Here is a 19086-nt window from a genome sequence, read left to right on the forward strand (position 1 = left end):
CTGTAAGTGACAGAGCTTGTCTGAATGATAGAAGATGGGGGGGGGGAATTGCGGCGTAAAGTGCTTACCTGTCCTGACGTCTTCCTACCAGACGAGTAATCGCTCCGCCTCCCTCACAGAATGAGGCCTGGTGACTGGCCACGCCCACCTGTGTCTCTGCTGCCTGCCCCAGCTCGGCAGCCGCTGCCTAATCGGTGGCTTCCGAGCTGGGGGCGGTTTGCCGTGACGCAGGCAGAAGTTTCTGAAGAGCTTTGGCAGTCTTCAGAAAATATGGCCGCAACTGCACAGCCGAGCAAGGGGGCGGAGCATCACCTGTGAACCCATGATGCTAGGACAGGTGAGTATTTAACCCAGTGACACCCCCACTGGTGCTCATTAAAACAGAGCTCTGTCATTAAAACCGTAGGTACTCTTCAACAATTGTGTAATGCTGCATAATATGTTGGTGCTTTATAAAGTTATTATTAATATTTGTCCAATTACATTATATACAGCAGTCTGCAAAGACAAATTATAGTACAGGTCAGTCAAGGACAAGGCACTATTCAGACTGAGTCTGTTGAGATCAGGCAAGGACAAGGCGAGGATGCAGGAGAGTCGCCAAGTTTCCGGGCAACAGCAGACTGAACAAAGCGGCCTCACAACTTGGCTCCTTGCGAAAGGCAGATGCTGAACTTCTCTGCTACATTATATGCCCTTCTGGCTAATTACCGTAGCTTCAGACGGATAATTAGCAATTAATAAGGGAGTAAAGGAGAGACCCGCTGGTGGCCAGTGGAATGGCTTGCAGCACAGTACAGCGCCATCAGCAGGGGAATAAAAAAGGTAGGTGTCCTATCAAGTGTTTCTGTCTGGATTTGGCAAAAAGTCAAAATTGTCACAAATAAACTGAACAAAGTTATGTTCAAGGGAAATTTGGTGAGCTTATCGAGCTATATTGTAGCCCCCTTTCCACCCCAGCACCCACTCAGCAGCTCAGAATGCACAGGGTAGTGATGAGCACACATTTCACATAATCCTAATTCTGCATCTTAATTCACAATTATGATGTGTAATAGTAATACGAAATTTTGTGAAGATTTGTAATTAATTTCGCATGTAGACATAATCCATCCGTAATTTCGATTTTGAAAATGCCAAGGAAAACTGTTTTTTAAACTCAGAAAAATGAGTTTAAAACCCCTTTTTCCTTTGCATTTTCAAAATTGAAACTACAGGTTCTTTTTGAAAAAGTATTTTTTTGACTTGTTCCCAATGTTCCCCTTAAAGGGACACTTAAGTCAAACAAAAAAAATGAGTTTTACTCACCTGGGGCTTCCAATAGCCCGCTGCAGCTGTCCGGTGCCCTCGCCGTCTCCCTCCGATCCTCCTGGCCCCGCTGGCAGCCACTTCCTGTTTCGGTGACAGAAGCTGACAGGCTGGGGACGCGAGTGATTCTTCGCGCTCCTGGCCACAATAGCGCCATCTATGCTGCTATAGCATATATCATATACCATATAGCAGCATAGAGGGTGCTAATGTGTCTGGGAACGCGAAGAATCACTCGTGTCCCCAGCCTGTCAGCTCCTGTCACCGAAACAGGAAGTGGCTGCTGGCGGGGCCAGGAGGATCGGAGGGAGACGGCGAGGGCACCGGACAGCTGCAGGGGGTTATTGGAAGCCCTAGGTGAGTAAAACTCATTTTTTTTGTTTGACTTAAGTGTCCCTTTAACATACGTAGCAATTTTGTTGAGTATAGCCTGTATGGGGGCTTTGCTATTATCCGCTAAGTTCAGCACTAAATTACGCAAAATTTCACGAAATTATGGCCTCAAGACATTGGCCCCAATTCTGGTAGCTATGTGAGGTACAAAAAAATGTTTGTAAGCAAAATACCTCATTTCCAAACATGAGGTAAAACATGAGGTAAATGCATAAAGTGAGGTAAAACATGAGGTATTTTAGTGGTAAGCATGCAGTAAATAAATAATAGTAGTCTTTAACCTGCCTGGCGTTCTGATTCCCGCAGCCGTTTTTTTGCACTTTTTTTTTTCATGTAGCTAGCCTAGCGCTAGCTTCATGATTCCCCCCTCCCTGCGGCGTCCCTCCCTGCCCTCTGATCCCTGCTGGCGCAATGGCCCGTCCGGAAATCCCGTTCTGAACGGAATTTCCTTGAGGGCTTCCCCTGTCGCCATGGCGACGAACGTCGTGACGTCATCGACGTCTGCGACGGCATGATGTCACAGGGAGACCCGATCCACCCCTCAGCACTGCCTGGCACTGATTGGCCAGGCAGCGCACGGGGTCTCGGCTGGGGGGGCTCTGTATCGCGCGGGCAGCGGCGAGCGGCGGCGATCGGGTAAGGCACGCAGCAAGCAAAGTGGTTACTGCGTGTTTAACAAAAAAATTTATTCAGAACGGCCCAGCGGGGCCTGAGCGGTGACCTCCGGCGTCTCTGGACGAGCCTAGCTCGTCCAGAACGCTAGGGAGGTTAATTGTCTTCCATAAGTTAGGATAGTTTTTAGAAGATGTTTTGGTTTTTTTTTGAGGGGGGAAGGTGTATTTGATTATGTAGCAACCTATGAAAAGTATATTTATAGGCATCCCCTATAAAAAAAAAAATCTAGTAAATATTTGGAGTTTGATTTCTACTACTCTTTTCTTTTACACGGCCTGAATAGGAACAACACTAAAACAGCAATAGGAACTCCACAAAAAACTGCAGAATGCATACAAATTGACTTTACCTCCAGGTACAGACAGGTCTTAAACTGATCGGTAAATTATGTGCTAACATGCGCCCTAATTTCCATGAGAATAGCCATTTTCTGCAAATTACCTCATGAATTACTTCATAATTTACCTCATGAGGTAAAACATGACTAAAACCTACCAGAATGTCATTACCGCATGAGGTAAATTACCTCACATGAGGTAATTTGTTTGATAACCCTACCAGAATTGATGTATCCAGTTACAACATGGGTCTGTTATTCATTCTCTATCTGATATGGGGGGAGAGCACAGACCACATAGCACAGCAGCAACAGAGGCGTAGCTAGAGATTATGGGGTCCCATAGCAACACTTTTATTGGGCCATCAGATGCGGGCAGGGATGGGCTTTTAAGTAGCAATGTGTATGTGAAGCCTTCCATGTCACCACCGTAGTAGTGTGCTAGTAACGTGGAACGCCTCACACAACGCTTCTTGAGCAATGCCACCTGCCCCTTCCCTATGGAAATGAGTTAATTGGGCAATTTACATTCTCATGCAATCGACACTGCATATAGTCCATGTGCACTGAGACAGAATCAGAGGTTGGAGAAAAACAAGAAAGTTAATAGTGCCCCCTCTGCCCCAGGGCCCCATAGCAGCTGCTGTGGTTGCTATGGCTATTGCTACTCCCCGAAGCAGCAATATCTTGGGACAAACTAAAATAAGTAGGAGGGGGAACCCCAAACAATTGTGAAGTAGTGTGAAATAAACAGAGGAAGGATAATGAGAGATATTTAACTTACTGAACATTTAACCCATTAGCCGCTTCAATAGAGTTATCTCATTTGAGATAAGTGCACTGCTTTTGACCTCAGCCGGCAGAACTCATGCTGTAAAGTCCTCTATTATTGTTTCACACTGCCCCCTAGTGACAAATAGTCATAAATACACATTACAGCAGTACTAATTAGAAGCTAGGAAATCTAACAAAGAAGAAATTATAAAAAAGTGCTAAAATAAATTAGTCTGGAGTATTTGCTTGCCTCTAAATAAATTGGCTGCTAAAGGGTTAAAAGGATGATGCATTTTTACAGGCCTTACTCGCTGCTTTAGATACATATGTCTGTAACTTGAGCAACTCAGACTTGGAGTGCACTTTCTGGTTTTGGCAATGTCCCTGTACACTAACGGAGGTCTGTAAAGTAATGGTTTGCTGTGTCTGAAGTGGAATAACTTGACTGTCCTGCATAGATTCCAGACCTAAAGCCCATTAAAACACTGATTGACTGCCCCTTTGCCTGACCTCAGTAATGCTCTTTTCTCTGAATAAGAGCAACACTTTGCAGACACAAAATGTAGTAGAACGCTTTCCCAGGGCAGTGAAGACTCTTCTAGTAGCAAACTGGACCAACTTGATACTAATTTCAGTGTTTTTTTAATTGAATCTCCTACAAACATGGTGCACAACTGCAAGGGCTGCATAGCAAAACTTTGAATGTCTCCCACTCCTCTCCCAGTCTACTTGCAGCCTCATACCCCCATATGATAAGAGAAGTCTCATGCTGTCATTGGAGGAGGGGCAAGTGACAGCTGACATGGCTAGGAGTAAGGTGAGCAAGAACCCTACAGGTGTCACTGGATAATAGCCCTATAGCAGTCTGTATGGCTGCTATGGTGCCCGGAGATTGTGAAATCTCTGTCCAATAGAAAAGCTATTATAAACCAGCTTCTTAGTGCACAGAAACAGATATTAAAGCGGACCGGAACTCAGAGCTTCCTCTCTGCTTTAAACGATACGCAACAACATAATAACCTTTAAACAAAACATTTTTTTTAGTTATAGCTGATACAAATCCTGCAATAAATCTGCAGTGCATCTACATCCAGCTTTCACAGAAGCAGACATATTGTTAACATGCTGTGCTTTCAAATTAGCCTCTGTGTTGTGGCAGTCAGCAAACATAGCTGAGGGATCAAATAACAACTTGTGATTAGATACAGATGAGGGGAAATTAGACAGGCTAAACTCTCTAAATACACACAGGGTGCATTTCTCTATGTTTTCCTTCTGTCCTGTACAAGACTTCTTATCTTGGCTAATGGCTCTCTTGGCTGATACACCCCGAGAATAACAAACAAGTTTGATTCATAGCTTCCTTCATCGACACATACAGTATATAATAAGATACCTTTGCTACTTTAGCACTGCCACCCTGTGGTTATAGCTGGTAATGCATCTAACCTAATAGATAAATACATAATAGACTGTTGTTGCTAAATACACATTCCAACACTACCTAACATTTTATATAGATTTACAAGAAAATCAAGGAGACAACTATAGGAGTGTGGTAATTCTGGTAAGTCTTGAATGCAAATACTGTTCTGTTACCAAGGCTAGGAGAAAAGATTAACAATGAAAAACTGACATTTCAGCTGCTCAGGCATACTAGTGCATCAGCTTATTATCCAATTTATAACCTACAGTCCTATGTTAATGTTTTGTTGTAGCACATCCTGGTGGCCCAGAGGCAATTACCCGTCGCTGAAAGTTACCTGGAGCAATTCAAAGCCTCTCTAAAGAGCTACAGGGAATATACGTCTACTCAGGATCAATGCTTACAGTAAGCTACAAGCATGCTTCTCCTTATTACACTGACGAGAGACATAGTAACTAAATACTGCATCATGTTAGCCATTGGTAGAGATGTATTTTGGTGATGATGTAGAGTGGCTGTTCATTAGTGTTGATGGAAATGGATAATTTCGCTTTTGTGAAATTTCATTTAATTTTCGTAATTACGAACTTGATCGTAATTACGTTTTTGCACATAATTTTGATTTCATGTAATTGTCGCAATTGATGCAAAATCATGTTAATGGAATTCACTAAGTTATCTTGAACATATTTTCGCATAAATGATTATACATGTGAAAAATTAATTTTCCCCAAATGTATTTTCATATAAATGAAGATACATCAAAATTAGTCAGGCCCCAACCAAGCAGCTGAGATCCTGTGTGCCCGCTGCTCCCCTCTCCATCACTGTAATCCCCCAGCCTGCTGGGGGAGGGGGGGCACCTATACCTGGCTACTTATACTGGGGCACCAATACCTGACTACCTAAACTGGGGCACCTATACCTGGCTACTTATACTGGGGCACATACTGTATATCTGGCTAACCTAAACTGGGGCACCTATACCTGGCTAACTGATACTAGGGCACCAATACCTGACTACCTAAACTGGGGCACATATACCTCGCTAACCTATACTGGGGAACCTATACCTGTCTAACCTATACTGGGGCACCTATACCTAGTTACCTACGGTGGGGCATCTATACCTGTCTAACCTATACTAGGGCACCTATACCTGACTACCTATACTGGGGGCACCTATACCTGGCTAACCTATACTGGAGCACCTATACCTGGCTATCCTAAACTGGGGCACATATACCTGGCTAACCCATACTGGGGCACCTATACCTGGCTAACCTATACTGGGGCACTATACCTGGCTTACCTATACTGCGGCACCTATACATGGCTAACCTACACTGGGGCACCTATACCTGGCTAACTTATACTGGGGCACCTATACCTGGCTAACCTATACTGGGGCACCTATACCTAGTTACCTACTGTGGGGCATCTATACCTGGCTAACCTTTACTAGGGCACCTATGCCTGGCTAATCTATACTGGTGCACTATACCTGGCTAACCTAAACTGGGGCACCTATACCTGGCTTACCTATACTGGGGCACCTATACCTGGCTAACCTATACTGGGGCACCTATACCTGCCTAACCTATACTGGGGCACCTATACCTAGTTACCTACTGTGGGGCATCTATACCTGGCTAACCTTTACTAGGGCACCTATACCTAGTTACCTACTGTGGGGCATCTATACCTGGCTAACCTATACTGAGGCACTATACCTGGCTAACCTATACTGAGGCAGCTATTTATATCCTTTTGACCAGAGCTTTGCCTCAGGTTCACTTTAAATACTGATGATAAATCATGTCGAAGGCCCCTTCTTCTGGTTAGAGAATGGCTTTCTTTTTTTTAGTTATGTTTTGTGGATACAACAGTTTCACCTTAACAGGAAAAACAAGCCTTGATAAAAATAGATACTCAAGTCATCATTAAAATGTAAAGATAATCTGCAGTCTTGGTAGGTTTAAGGAATCGAGCGGTCATTAAATCAAATCATGTCATTATACAGTCTGGAATAAAATGATATCTCTGCTCTGGTCAAGGCGACAGTGAAATAATAATTCATTTCCTGTCCTTTCATTCCACATCTCTCGCCAGCGATTCATTAGAAATTGCTTCCGAGTAACAAAAGAGAGAAAAGCTATTGTGATCTGATAGGTTTTCCTTGAGAAGGACAACAGCTTTTCTAAGACATTGTGAGTCATCGCGGAGGTGACGAGCTGTATGTCACCTTAACAGAGAACACTTTGTTAGAAAATCCCCAGCTCTTGACAAAGTTTTTTTTATAGATGTCACAGGCCGCTGAGAAAAGATGTACCCTGAAACAGATATCTCATTATATACAGCTCGAGCTATTCTGCTGCAGAATTTCCTACTCCCCCCCCCCCCCTCCCCAGTCACCTCCCAACAAAGACCTGTCCAGGTTCCTCGTGGCTCCGTGTGTTCCTGTCTTCATTCCTGCTGGCCCAGGGCCGGATTTGTGCTCTTTACCGCCCAAGGTCACTGTCACCAGCCGCCCCCCTTCAGTATAGGTAGCGAGATGACCCCTCCCCCCTTCCCTCTAGTATAGGTAGCAAAAGTAGATAGTGTGGCACCCTTCCTTAGCTTCCAAGTGGATGTGCCTCGGTCAATCCGCCAGCACTGCAGATGTATACGACTTGTATGAAGATGACCGGCACCATCCGTAGTTATAATGCTCTTTTATTGATCAAAATATCATGTAGCCATCAAACAGCGACGTTTCGGAGTTTACCCTCCTTTATCAAGCAAGGCTAAACATGAACTGACATATCTATTCAATGCAACACATTTATATACATTCATGGATAGTAAACAGCCAATCCTGGACCGCAATACAAACTGTCCAATCAGACAGGTCTATCTAACACACCGACCTGATGGGGAACTGATCTGCTGTCTAGCTATTGGTCGCTGATCCCTCTCACCTCCTCTCCCTCTCACGTCACAGCGCCCACGGCCCCCCCATCGCCTGGACCTGCGCATAGACAGGCTCCCGCAGCGTCACCAAGCCTCGCCCTCGGCGGACCTGATGGGAAACTGCGGCGAGTGACGTGGGGTGCGGGCGACGTCACCAACGTCCACACGTCCACACGCTATGCGGCTGTGGGAGAGAGGCGGAATTCCGGGCGCCGCCCTAAGGCCGCACGCAGGTTCATCTCCTCCCACTGGTTGTTACTGTGGTAACAGGCAACAGGGCGCCGCGCGCACTGTGGAAACCCCTACCATCACAGCCATCCCATCTCATCATACGTAGGTTAAGTCTCCTACCTTACTGGATACCTTACAATCTTAGTCTGTGGGAGGACTCAAGAGGATTCTCTTTCTGAAAAAGTAAAATATAATGTATAAACAATAAAAAATAAAGAACAAAAATAAAGAATAAAAAATAAAGAATAAAAATAAAACTAAAAATAAAAACCAAGATGTCAATAGGCACAGACATAGCATTACATGAACGGGGTCAAATCCAATTCCCTATTTAAGCCTCTAGGCTCCATAGAGTCCAATTTTTTTTATCCAGTATGCCTCCCTATATAATATTTTTTTAACCCTATCTCCTCCTCTTCTGGGGGGGGGGGGGGGGCGGGGGGGCACTTGTTCCAAAATCATATATTTTAGTTGGCTAACTGTATGAGATGCCTGGTTAAAATGAAATGGTACTGCTTGTTCAATAAGTTTTTCCCTAATTGCATGCTTATGAGACGAAAGTCTAACCTTCATTTTTTGCGTAGTCTGACCGACGTAGACTAAACCGCAGGGGCACTTCAACGCGTAAACCACAAACATCGAGTCACAAGTGGGAGGAGACGGACCTGCGCACGGCCTTAGGGCAGGGCCGGCCTTTGACCTGAGCGACCTGTGCGATCGCTCAGGGCGCCGGCTTCCAGGGGGTGCTCCTGCCGCCTGGCCGCCTGTAGCTGGCTGTGTCCGTTTCGCTCCGCCCCCCCCCCCCCCCCCCCGTGCGGCCACCGTGATGGAGGGGGGAGCCGCGGGGAGAGCAGCCCGTCCTCTCCCTCCCTCCTCTCCGGGCGCTCTCCGTGCTCCCCCCTGCAGAGTGCAGACTGCAGCAGTGAGAACAACTCACCTCCCTGGTTCCGATCGCCGGCGCCTCTCACTTGCCGCTGGTCTCCTCTTGTACATTGTCACTGATGCACAATAAACTTCCTGCTTAACAGGAAGTTTACTGTGTATCAGTGTCAATGTACAAGAGGAGACCAGCGGCAAGTGATACACCGTGAGAGGCGCCGGCGATCGGAACCAGGGAGGTGAGTTGTTCTCTCTGCAGTCTGCAGCAGCATCGGAGGGGGGAGCACGGAGGGTGGCCCGGAGAGGAAGGGAGGGAGAGGTCGGGCTGCCCTCCCCGCGGCTCCCCCTCCAATATGAGGGGAGGGGAGCACCTACCTACCTACCTAATCTATACTGGGGGCACCTACCTATCTAGCCTGTACTGGGGGGGCAGCTACCTATCTAATCTATACTGGGGGGCAGGCAGCTACCTATCTAATCTATACTGGGGGCACCTACCTATCTAACCTATACTGGGGGGGGCAGCTACCTATCTAATCTATACTGGGGGCACCTACCTATCTAACCTATAGGGGGGGGCAGCTACCTATCTAATCTATACTGGGGGCACCTACCTATCTAACCTATACTAGGGGGGGGGCAGCTACCTATCTAATCTATACTGGGGGCACCTACCTATCTAACCTATACTGGGGGCACCTACCTATCTAACCTATACTGGAGGGGCAGCTACCTATCTAACTTATACTGGGGGCAGCTACCTATCTAACCTATACTGGGGGCACCTACCTATCTAATCTATACTGGGGGCAGCTACCTATCTAACCTATGCTGGGGGCAGCTACCTATCTAACCTATGCTGGGGGCAGCTACTTATCTAATCTATACTGGGGGCAGCTACCTATCTAACCTATACTGGGGGCAGCTACCTATCTAACCTATACTGGGGGCAGCTACCTATCTATACTATACTGAGGGAACCTACCTATCTAACCTATACTGGGGGGGGCAGCTACCTATCTAACCTATACTGGGGGGGGGGGCAGCTACCTATCTAATCTATACTGGGGGGGGGCAGCTACCTATCTAATCTATACTGGGGCAGCAGCTACCTATCTAATCTATACTGGGGGCAGCAGCTACCTATCTAATCTATACTGGGGGCAGCAGCTACCTATCTAATCTATACTGGGGGCAGCAGCTACCTATCTAATCTATACTGGGGGCAGCAGCTACCTATCTAATCTATACTGGGGGCAGCTACCTATCTAACCTATACTGGGGGGGGGGCAGCTACCTATCTAATCTATACTGGGGGCAGCTACCTATCTAACCTTTACTGTACAGTCGCAGATCCCCTTTTAGTGTATTTAGGCAGCAGATCCCCCCCCCCCATTAGTGTATGTGTGTGGTGCGCTCACACGCGAAGAGGATGAATTTGGGGGGGGGGGGCACCAAAATCTGGTTCTGCTCAGGGCGCTGTGAAACCTAAGGCCGGCCCTGCCTTAGGGCGGCGCCCGGAATTCCGCCTCTCTCCCACAGCCGCATAGCGTGTGGACGTGTGGACGGCGGTGACGTCGCCCGCACCCCACGTCACTCGCCGCAGTTCCCCATCAGGTCCGCCAAGGGCGGGGCTTGGTGACGCTGCGGGAGCCTGTCTATGCGCAGGTCCAGGCGATGGGGAGGCCGTGGGCGCTGTGACGTGAGGGGGAGAGGAGGTGAGAGGGATCAGCGACCAATAGCTAGACAGCAGATCAGTTCCCCATCAGGTCGGTGTGTTAGATAGACCTGTCTGATTGGACAGTTTGTATTGCGGTCCAGGATTGGCTGTTTACTATCCATGAATGTATATAAATGTGTTGCATTGAATAGATATGTCAGTTCATGTTTAGCCTTGCTTGATAAAGGAGGTAAACTCCGAAACGTCGCTGTTTGATGGCTACATGATATTTTGATCAATAAAAGAGCATTATAACTACGGATGGTGCCAGTCATCTTCATACAACTCTAGTATAGGTAGCCTGATGACACCCCCCCAGTATAGGTAATCAGATGACCCCTCCCCATCTCCCTCCAGTATAGGTAGCTAGCCAGATGACTCCCTTAATCCCTCCTTTTCCCACCCCCCTTTTAAGTATAGGTAGCCAGCTTGCCTTCACACTGCAGCAGCCATCAGTGCCACTCATTTCTCAGCTAGTCTCCAGTGCAGAAGCTTCCTCTTCCTTTTTGTCTCCAATGCTGCCCATGTCCATAGCCCCGGCCACAATACAAAGGTTCACAGGGACATAGGTGGCTGCTGCTCAGGCGGTTGGCAGCAGAGTACTGCGGTCAGGCATTTGCCTGATCTCCCTGCATTGCAGCATTTGCAATCTTGCAAATGTTGCACCAGTTTTGCCTGCTGCTTTGGTGCCCTTCCTCCTGTGGTGCCCTAGGCCATGGCCTAGGTGGCCTTGGCCTACATCCAACCCTGTGCTGGCCGCATCCTCATAGTGATCCGGTGGCATATAATGTTATGCACTGGTCACAGAGGAGAGGTTTCCCTGCGAGGATGAAAACAGGAATGCACAAAGCCGCAATTCACCTGTCCTGACGCACTACTGTCTGTGCGCTCTCGTCTTCATCCCTGCAGAGGTGCCTCTTCAAAATGACCCACATGTGTAATTGCGTAATGACAAAGTGACAGGTCATAGAGAAGAGGCATATTCCGTATAAAGGGAAATATAGAGAACCATATCCTTAGATGTGTGCCCCAACACCCACGTAGACTTTATACCAGTACAAGGATATGTATCAGAAATATTGAAGAAACTCAAAAAGTTTATATGCAAAAATACAAAAAGTCTTTATTGAAGACAACACTTGTGCAAAAATATTCATAAAAGGTATCCTTCAAGGAACATATTGGCGAACATGCAGCAGTGATTGACATCAAGGTTAGTGCAGTTGCAAATATTGAGGCGACAACGTCGACTTGTTTCAGGATAGACTCTTCATCAGGCCTCCACATATAAAGACAAATCGGTATAGTTAATGCATGATTATAGGAAACATCTGAGCAAGATGAAGCCAGGTAAGACCACTCATCCAATTTTCACACACAGAGACAGCAGGGGCCGGAGGAGAATTTGACCATGGAAAGGTTGTGCATTTCTGCTAGTATACAAATAAATAATAGAATTTTTAATTTGACTTAAAAAAAAATTAAACTTTTGCTAAGTAAACATATTTACTTCCGCATTAAAAAAAAATCTGTTTTCTTTTCCTCAGTGTGTCTGCGCTGAAGCTGCTGGCCCAGCCTGGCTATGCCTTGTATGAGATATGGGAGGACGAAGACTCTTGGAAGAGGTGAGTGAGTTAAAAGCTTGTTTACACTTGAGAGTCCCAGCAGCAGGGCCGGAGCTACCATAGGAAAAAATGGGCAATTGCCAGAGCCTGTAGGGGCCCCCAAGGTGTCCCTCCCCATCTTAACTGTTGCTCCCCAGGTACTCTGCAGAGTCTGTTAAGTTGGGAGGTGATTGGGGGAGGGTCAGCAGCCAGCTCAGGGGCCCAGGAGGGAAATTTGGCTGCAACAAAGGGCCTCTAATGATGCATTTTGGTGGGGGATGTCTGTTGGGGGGCCCCCAGGCTAATTTTGCCCTAGGGACCAATTGTTACTTGAACCGGCCCTGCCCAGCAGGATCAAACAGTCAGGCCTGGAACCAACTGGAGAGTTTTTTTTGAGCATTAGAGATCGCTTTCAATTGCTAGCGATTTCCCTACACGCTGTGCCAATTTATTTTTGAAGTGTGGAGGGCAGTTGCTGCTATGATATACTTTTAATCCCAAGGACATACACCAGCGTAAAAAACGCTTCCTCAGAGGCTATAAATGTTAACCTTTATAGCCTCTGAGGAAGTGTTTTTTACACGAAACAGCTGCCAGGTTTGTTAACCCCACTGCTACCACACTGTCTGTATGTGCTGGTGATTAAAAGTATACCATAGCAGCAACTGTGCCTCAACCTACACTTGCTATGCAAAAAGTGTGCGGTGTTGTTTCATGAGTGCACGTTACTGAAGGTATGAGAACCCAGAATAGCCTATTTTGATCCCAGCAGACAAGCTTCTAGTGCCAGTCCTTGCTTCTCTATTTTTGGTGATTCGCTCTGTCAATGTAAATGGATGGGACAGATTCCATTAGAGCGATTGTGACTATGCAATTCGCAATCGCAGGACACGCATCATTTTGGGAACGTTTCCATTTGAATGTTTCGTATAGCAGCAGGGAAATCACTCCCAAAATCACTTGCAAAGCATTACCACAAATCGCTAGTGATTTCGATAGCGCTTTGCACTTTGTAGTGGGTCCCAGGACCAAGGCAGGGTTGACTTCACAGAGACTCACTGGAGAAGCTGGAGAGTGAATGAGAGGAATATCTCCTGAAAGGAGCTGATGCTGTGCAAGAAAAAAGAATGTGTGCAGGGCCAGATTAAACATAAGGTATTAAAGGCATCTTCCTCGGGCTTGGGGCACTTGATAGGTTCACAGGGGGTGGGGCTATTGGAATCAGGGTCGTACACACACTACCACTGTCTGTGCTCACTCCTCAACACAAAGTACAACCCCATCTCTCTTTTATAGTTTTTTGAAAAAAAACAAAACAGTGCATTAAATCATCCTAAGGGCCTGAGCCCACTAACGCCGTCGAGTGCAGTTGTACACAGTTGTGTCAGTTTTTCAGCATCTGTAACATTGATGTTTTCGAAAAGCGGACCCAACTGCGCACAACTGCGTAAGTGGGCTCAGGCCCTTATTCATCAGTATTTGTTACGGAAAATTGTATACTCACCTAACGGCAATTTTCCTTTCCTGATGCATCCATGGCAGCACATTAGGTAGTGGTTCCGCCCCCACTACCTCATAGGACCAGTAGATATTTAAATGAGTCTGAGAGGAGGTGCTCGCTGTTTTTGTAACTCTTAAACTCACTGAATACGGGTGAGACCCAAGTGCTGCCATGGATGCATCAGGAAAGGAAAATTACCGTTAGGTGAGTATACAATTTTCCGTATTCCTTATGCCTCCATGGCAGCACATTGGGATCTACAGTGGTGTGAAAAACTATTTGCCCCCTTCCTGATTTCTTATTCTTTTGCATGTTTGTCACACTTAAATGTTTCTACTCATCAAAAACCGTTAACTATTAGTCAAAGATAACATAACTGAACACAAAATGCAGTTTTAAATGATGGTTTTTATTATTTAGTGAGAAAAAAAACTCAAAACCTACATGGCCCTGTGTGAAAAAGAAATTGCCCCCTGAACCTTATAACTGTTTGGGCCACCCTTAGCAGGAATAACTGCAATCAAGCATTTGCGATAACTTGCAACAAGTCTTTTACAGCGCTCTGGAGGAGTTTTGGCCCACACATCTTTGCAGAATTGTTGTAATTCAGCTTTATTTGAGGGTTTTCTAGCATGAACCGCCTTTTTAAGGTCATGCCACAACATCTCAATAGGATTCAGGTCAGGACTTTGACTAGGCCACTCCAAAGTCTTCATTTTGTTTTTCTTCAGCCATTCAGAGGTGGATTTGCTGGTGTGTTTTGGGTCATTGTCCTGCTGCAGCACCCAAAATCGCTTCAGCTTGAGTTGACGAACAGGTGGCCGGACATTCTCCTTCAGGATTTTTTGGTAGACAGTAGAATTCATGGTTCCATCTATCACAGCAAGTCTTCCGGGTCCTGAAGCAGCAAAACAACCCCAGACCATCACACTACCACCACCATATTTTACTGTTGGTATGATGTTCTTTTGCTGCAATGCTGTGTTACTTCTACTCCAGATGTAACGGGACACGTACCTTCCAAAAAGTTCAACTTTTGTCTCGTCGGTCCACAAGGTATTTTGCAAAAGTCTTGGCAATCATGGAGATGTTTTTTTTAGCAAAATTGAGACGAGCCTTAATGTTCTTTTTGCTTAAAAGTGGTTTGCGCCTTGGATATCTGCCATGCAGGCCATTTTTGCCCAGTCTCTTTCTTATGGTGGAGTCGTGAACCCTGACCTCAATTGAGGCAAGTGCGGCCTGCAGTTCTTTAGATGTTGTCCTGGGGTCTTTTGTGGCCTCTCGGATTCGTTTTCTCTGCGCTCTTGGAGTAATTTGGGTCGGCCGGCCACTCCTGGGAAGGTTCATCACTGTTCCATGATTTGCCATTTGTGGATAATGGCTCTCACTGTGGTTCGCTGGAGTCCCAAAGCTTTAGAAATGGCTTTATAATCTTTACCAGACTGATAGATCTCAATTACAGTACTTTTGTTTTCATTTGTTCCTGAATTTCTTTGGATCTTGGCATGGTGTCCATTTTTTGAGGTGCTTTTGGTCTACTTCTCTGTGTCAGATAGCTCCTATTTAAGTGATTTCTTGATTGAAACAGGTGTGGCAGTAATCAGGCCTGGGGGTGACTACAGAAATTGAACTCAGGTGTGATAAACCACAGTTAAGTTATTTTTTAACAAGGGGGGCAATCACTTTTTCACACAGGGCCATGTAGATTTGGAGTTTTTTTTTCTCACTAAATAATAAAAAACATCATTTAAAACTGCATTTTGTGTTCAATTATGTTATCTTTGACTAATAATAATAATAATAATGGCAGTATTTGTATAGCGCCTTTCTCCTGTCGGACTCAAAGCGCTGGGGAGGCAGCCACTAGGGCGCGCTCTATAGGCAGTAGCAGTGTTAAGGAGACTTGCCCAAGAAACTCCTTACTGAAATAGGTGCTGGCTTACTGAACAGGCAGAGCCTAGATTTGAACCCAGGTCTCCTGTGTCAGAGGCAGAGCCCTTAACCATTACACTATCCAGCCACTGCTAATAGTTAACGGTTTTTGATGAGCAGAAACATTTAAGTGTGACAAACATGCAAAAGAATAAGAAATCAGGAAGGGGGCAAATAGTTTTTCACACCACTGTAACTAGTAAAGAAAAATGGGCGGGAGTCAAGTATGCTTCAAAAAAGAACAGAAAATGTATTTCAAAAGGTAGACATAGAAGAGGAGATCACAGCTCTCCTAAATTCTAAAGACGTTGACGTTGATGCATCCACTTTATAGTGTGAGATGAACGTGTTAATGGTGGACCAGCTTGCTGCCTGGCAAATTTTTGACACGGAGACATTCGAGTATGCCGCCCAGGAAGATGACACACTTCTGGTTGAATGCGTTCTGCCTCTGACGTCCACCGATGGTTGCAAGTTGATAGCCCTGTAAGATGCCTGTATGGTTTTCACCGACCAAGATGCTATAGTCCTGGAGGTAGCTGCTTGGCCCTTTCTGTAGCCAGCTGGTATCACAAATAGATGGTCTGATTTGCGTATTGACTCCATTGCTGCGATATATTGTGTCAAGGTTCTAGCCACATCTAAGGTGTGTATGGTCGAGTTGGAATCTTCCTTAAATACTGGCAACGATAGTTCTTGGTTTATATGATAGGTTTTTGCCACTTTCGGTAAAAAGTGTTCCACTGGCCTCAACTGTACTCAATTGTGAAAAAAAGAGCAGGTATGGCTCTCTGCAGCTCAAAGCTCCTAGCCCCGACACCCTTTGGGCTGATGTTATTGCCACTAAAAAGCATGCAAGTCAGATTCCATAGTGAAAAGTCTTGTAAAGGCTCAAAGGGGCTTCCCGTCTGATTGTAGAAAAGCTAGAAGCTGTTGCGCCTCCGGATGTAATGGATCGAAAGATGAGGCGACCGCAAACTCTCTAAACTTATCTCAGATATTATGATAAGTTCTGTTGGTAGAAGGTCTTCTAGCTTGGAGTAGGGTGTTAATCACTTGTGGAGTACATCCTAGGTTCTCAAGTTTCCTCCTCTCAGTCTTCATACCATCAAGTTCAGCCGGGCTGGTTTGGGATGTAGGATTGAGCCTTGCGATAGTAAGTTCTTTTTGACCGGCAGTGGAACTGGACTGTGTGTTGACATCAGAAGTAGTAATGGAAACCATGGCCGTCGTGGCCAATTTGGAATTGTCCTGTGTCCTGTGTTCTAAAGACCACTCGTTGTCCAGAATCTCTCTGCTTAAAGGGACTCCGAGCAGTGCAGAAACTATGGAAAGATGCATATCATTTTAAAGCTCTCTTTCTCCTCTTTCCAATGATATATAAACCGCCACCCTACGCCTTTTATTTTTCGCTATTTTCGCTTTTGAAATTGCAGCGGCTGCGATTTCAATCGTGAAAATAAAGAAAACTAAAAGGCGTAGAGTGACGATTTAGGTGTCGCCAGAAAGAGGAGAAAGAGAGCTTTAAAATGATATCCATCTTTCCATAGTTACTTGTATCACACAGGACGACACTTTCCCCAGTGTCGGCAGCTCCAATCAGCAGAAAAAGTCGGCCTGTGTAATACAATGTAACTATGGAAAGATGGATATTATTTTAAAGCTCTCTTTCTCCTCTTTCTGGCGACACCTAAATCATCGCCCTACGCATTTTAGTTTTCTTTATTTTCGCGATTAAATTCGCGGCCGCAGCAATTTCAATTGCGAAAATAGCGAAAACTAAAAGGTGTAGGGCGGCGGTTTATAGATCATTGGAAAGAGGAGAAAGAGAGCTTTAAAATGATATGCATCTTTCCATAGTTTCTGCACTGCTCGGAGTCCCTTTAAATAATTTGCTTCCGTGTTTAGTACTGCCACAGGAATCCACGTTGGAAGCTTCAAATGTGCCAGTGGGCCCACAGCAGCATAGGAATGGTCGCTGAAAGGGTTCCCAGCAACCTGAGGCAATCCCTTGCTGTTGTCCAATGCCAACCCCCGTTGCTGAATTATCCGAATTTTTTCCTCTGGAATGGAAATCGAATTTTCCCGTGTCTGCAATCGGGCGCCTAAGAAGACCATGTCTTGGCTTGGTTCTAGTTGGCTCTTTTCTTAATTTATTAAGCAACTGAATCTCACTAGAGTCTGAAGAAGAATCTGTCTGTGTCTGAGGAGACCTTCTCGACTTTCTGCCAACAGTAAGATGTCATCCAGATAATGGTAAACGCGTAGGTTTTGGACTCTTAATGTGGCGATCAGTGAGACGAGAATTTTTGTAAAAGTTCTTGGTGCAGTGGATAGGCCAAAGGGCAGACACAGAAACTGGAAATGTTGTTCGCCGACTGCGAACCTCAGGTATTTTTGTAATTCTGACTTTATCGGAACATGCAAGTACGCGTCTTGCAGGTCTACTGATAGTAGCCAATCTTTGTGGGAGACTGCTTGAATTATCGATTGCAAGGATTCCATCTTGAAACTGTCCAGGATGATAAAGCGATTTAGTCTCTTTAGGTCCAGTACCGGGCATAGTTTTCCTGACTTCTTCTGAACAAAGAACAGAGGGGAGTAAAACCAAGATCTGGCATAGATGTATGATTGCATAGAATCTTGTACCGCTTTCTTGATTAGTTCAGATACATCTATTGAGGACTGTGCAGGCTCTCCAGACATCTGACTGAAACAGGATGCACACACCAGTTTCCCGGGTAGAACTATGGGCTTGATTCACAAAGCGGTGATAACTCAGTTATCACGCCTAAAAGACTTTAGGCGTGATAACCTTTGCACCACTGAGTTATCACCGATTTTTGCTCTAACTCGCGCGAAGTTTCCGCGCGTACGCGCGCAAAGTCCCATAGGGCTTAATGGGAGCTTCGCGCAAGAGCGCGCGGAAAATTCCCGCGAGTTGCTTCTTATCATGCCTAAAGTGAGTTTAGGCGTGATAAGAGGCTTTTCACTGGCGTGCAAACACTTTGCACCGCTTTGTGAATCAAGCCCCATGTCTCCACAGGCTCAGCAACCTTGTACTCTTTGTGAACGAGGCTCTGGAGAATGGCGGCGTCTAGGCTATCTGCTACGTCTATGAGACGAGTAATAGCCTACGATGGGAACGGGATCTGCTCCTTGATCAATGTCTGTCCCTGTCCCTTGAACGGTGCTGGTGTGGTGGTGATGATTTCTTTGTAACCTTCCTTCTTTCTGTTCGTGGAGGGGGTCGTTCTTCCGGGATAAAAAAAATTATAGTCGTATTATGACTAATCTGTATATTTACTCCCAAAACACTCAAATAATTACGTGGACTGCACCTACCTATCAACA

At 45.8% G+C, this 19086-nt stretch overlaps 1 protein-coding gene across 3 annotated transcripts in view; it reads left to right on the forward strand.

Moving 5' to 3' along the window:
- Positions 1-19086, forward strand: part of NECAB3 (N-terminal EF-hand calcium binding protein 3) — a 125423-nt gene that overhangs the window by 86739 nt on the left and 19598 nt on the right. For all 3 annotated transcript variants that reach the window (XM_068262685.1, XM_068262686.1, XM_068262687.1), the window contains exons 10-11: positions 5206-5318; positions 12243-12320. In XM_068262685.1, the coding sequence (XP_068118786.1) occupies positions 5206-5318; positions 12243-12320 (191 nt within the window). The remainder of the gene's footprint in view (positions 1-5205; positions 5319-12242; positions 12321-19086) is intronic.

The sequence above is a fragment of the Hyperolius riggenbachi genome, chromosome 12, assembly GCF_040937935.1.
Source record: "Hyperolius riggenbachi isolate aHypRig1 chromosome 12, aHypRig1.pri, whole genome shotgun sequence".
In the NCBI taxonomy this organism is placed as follows: Eukaryota; Metazoa; Chordata; class Amphibia; order Anura; family Hyperoliidae; genus Hyperolius; species Hyperolius riggenbachi.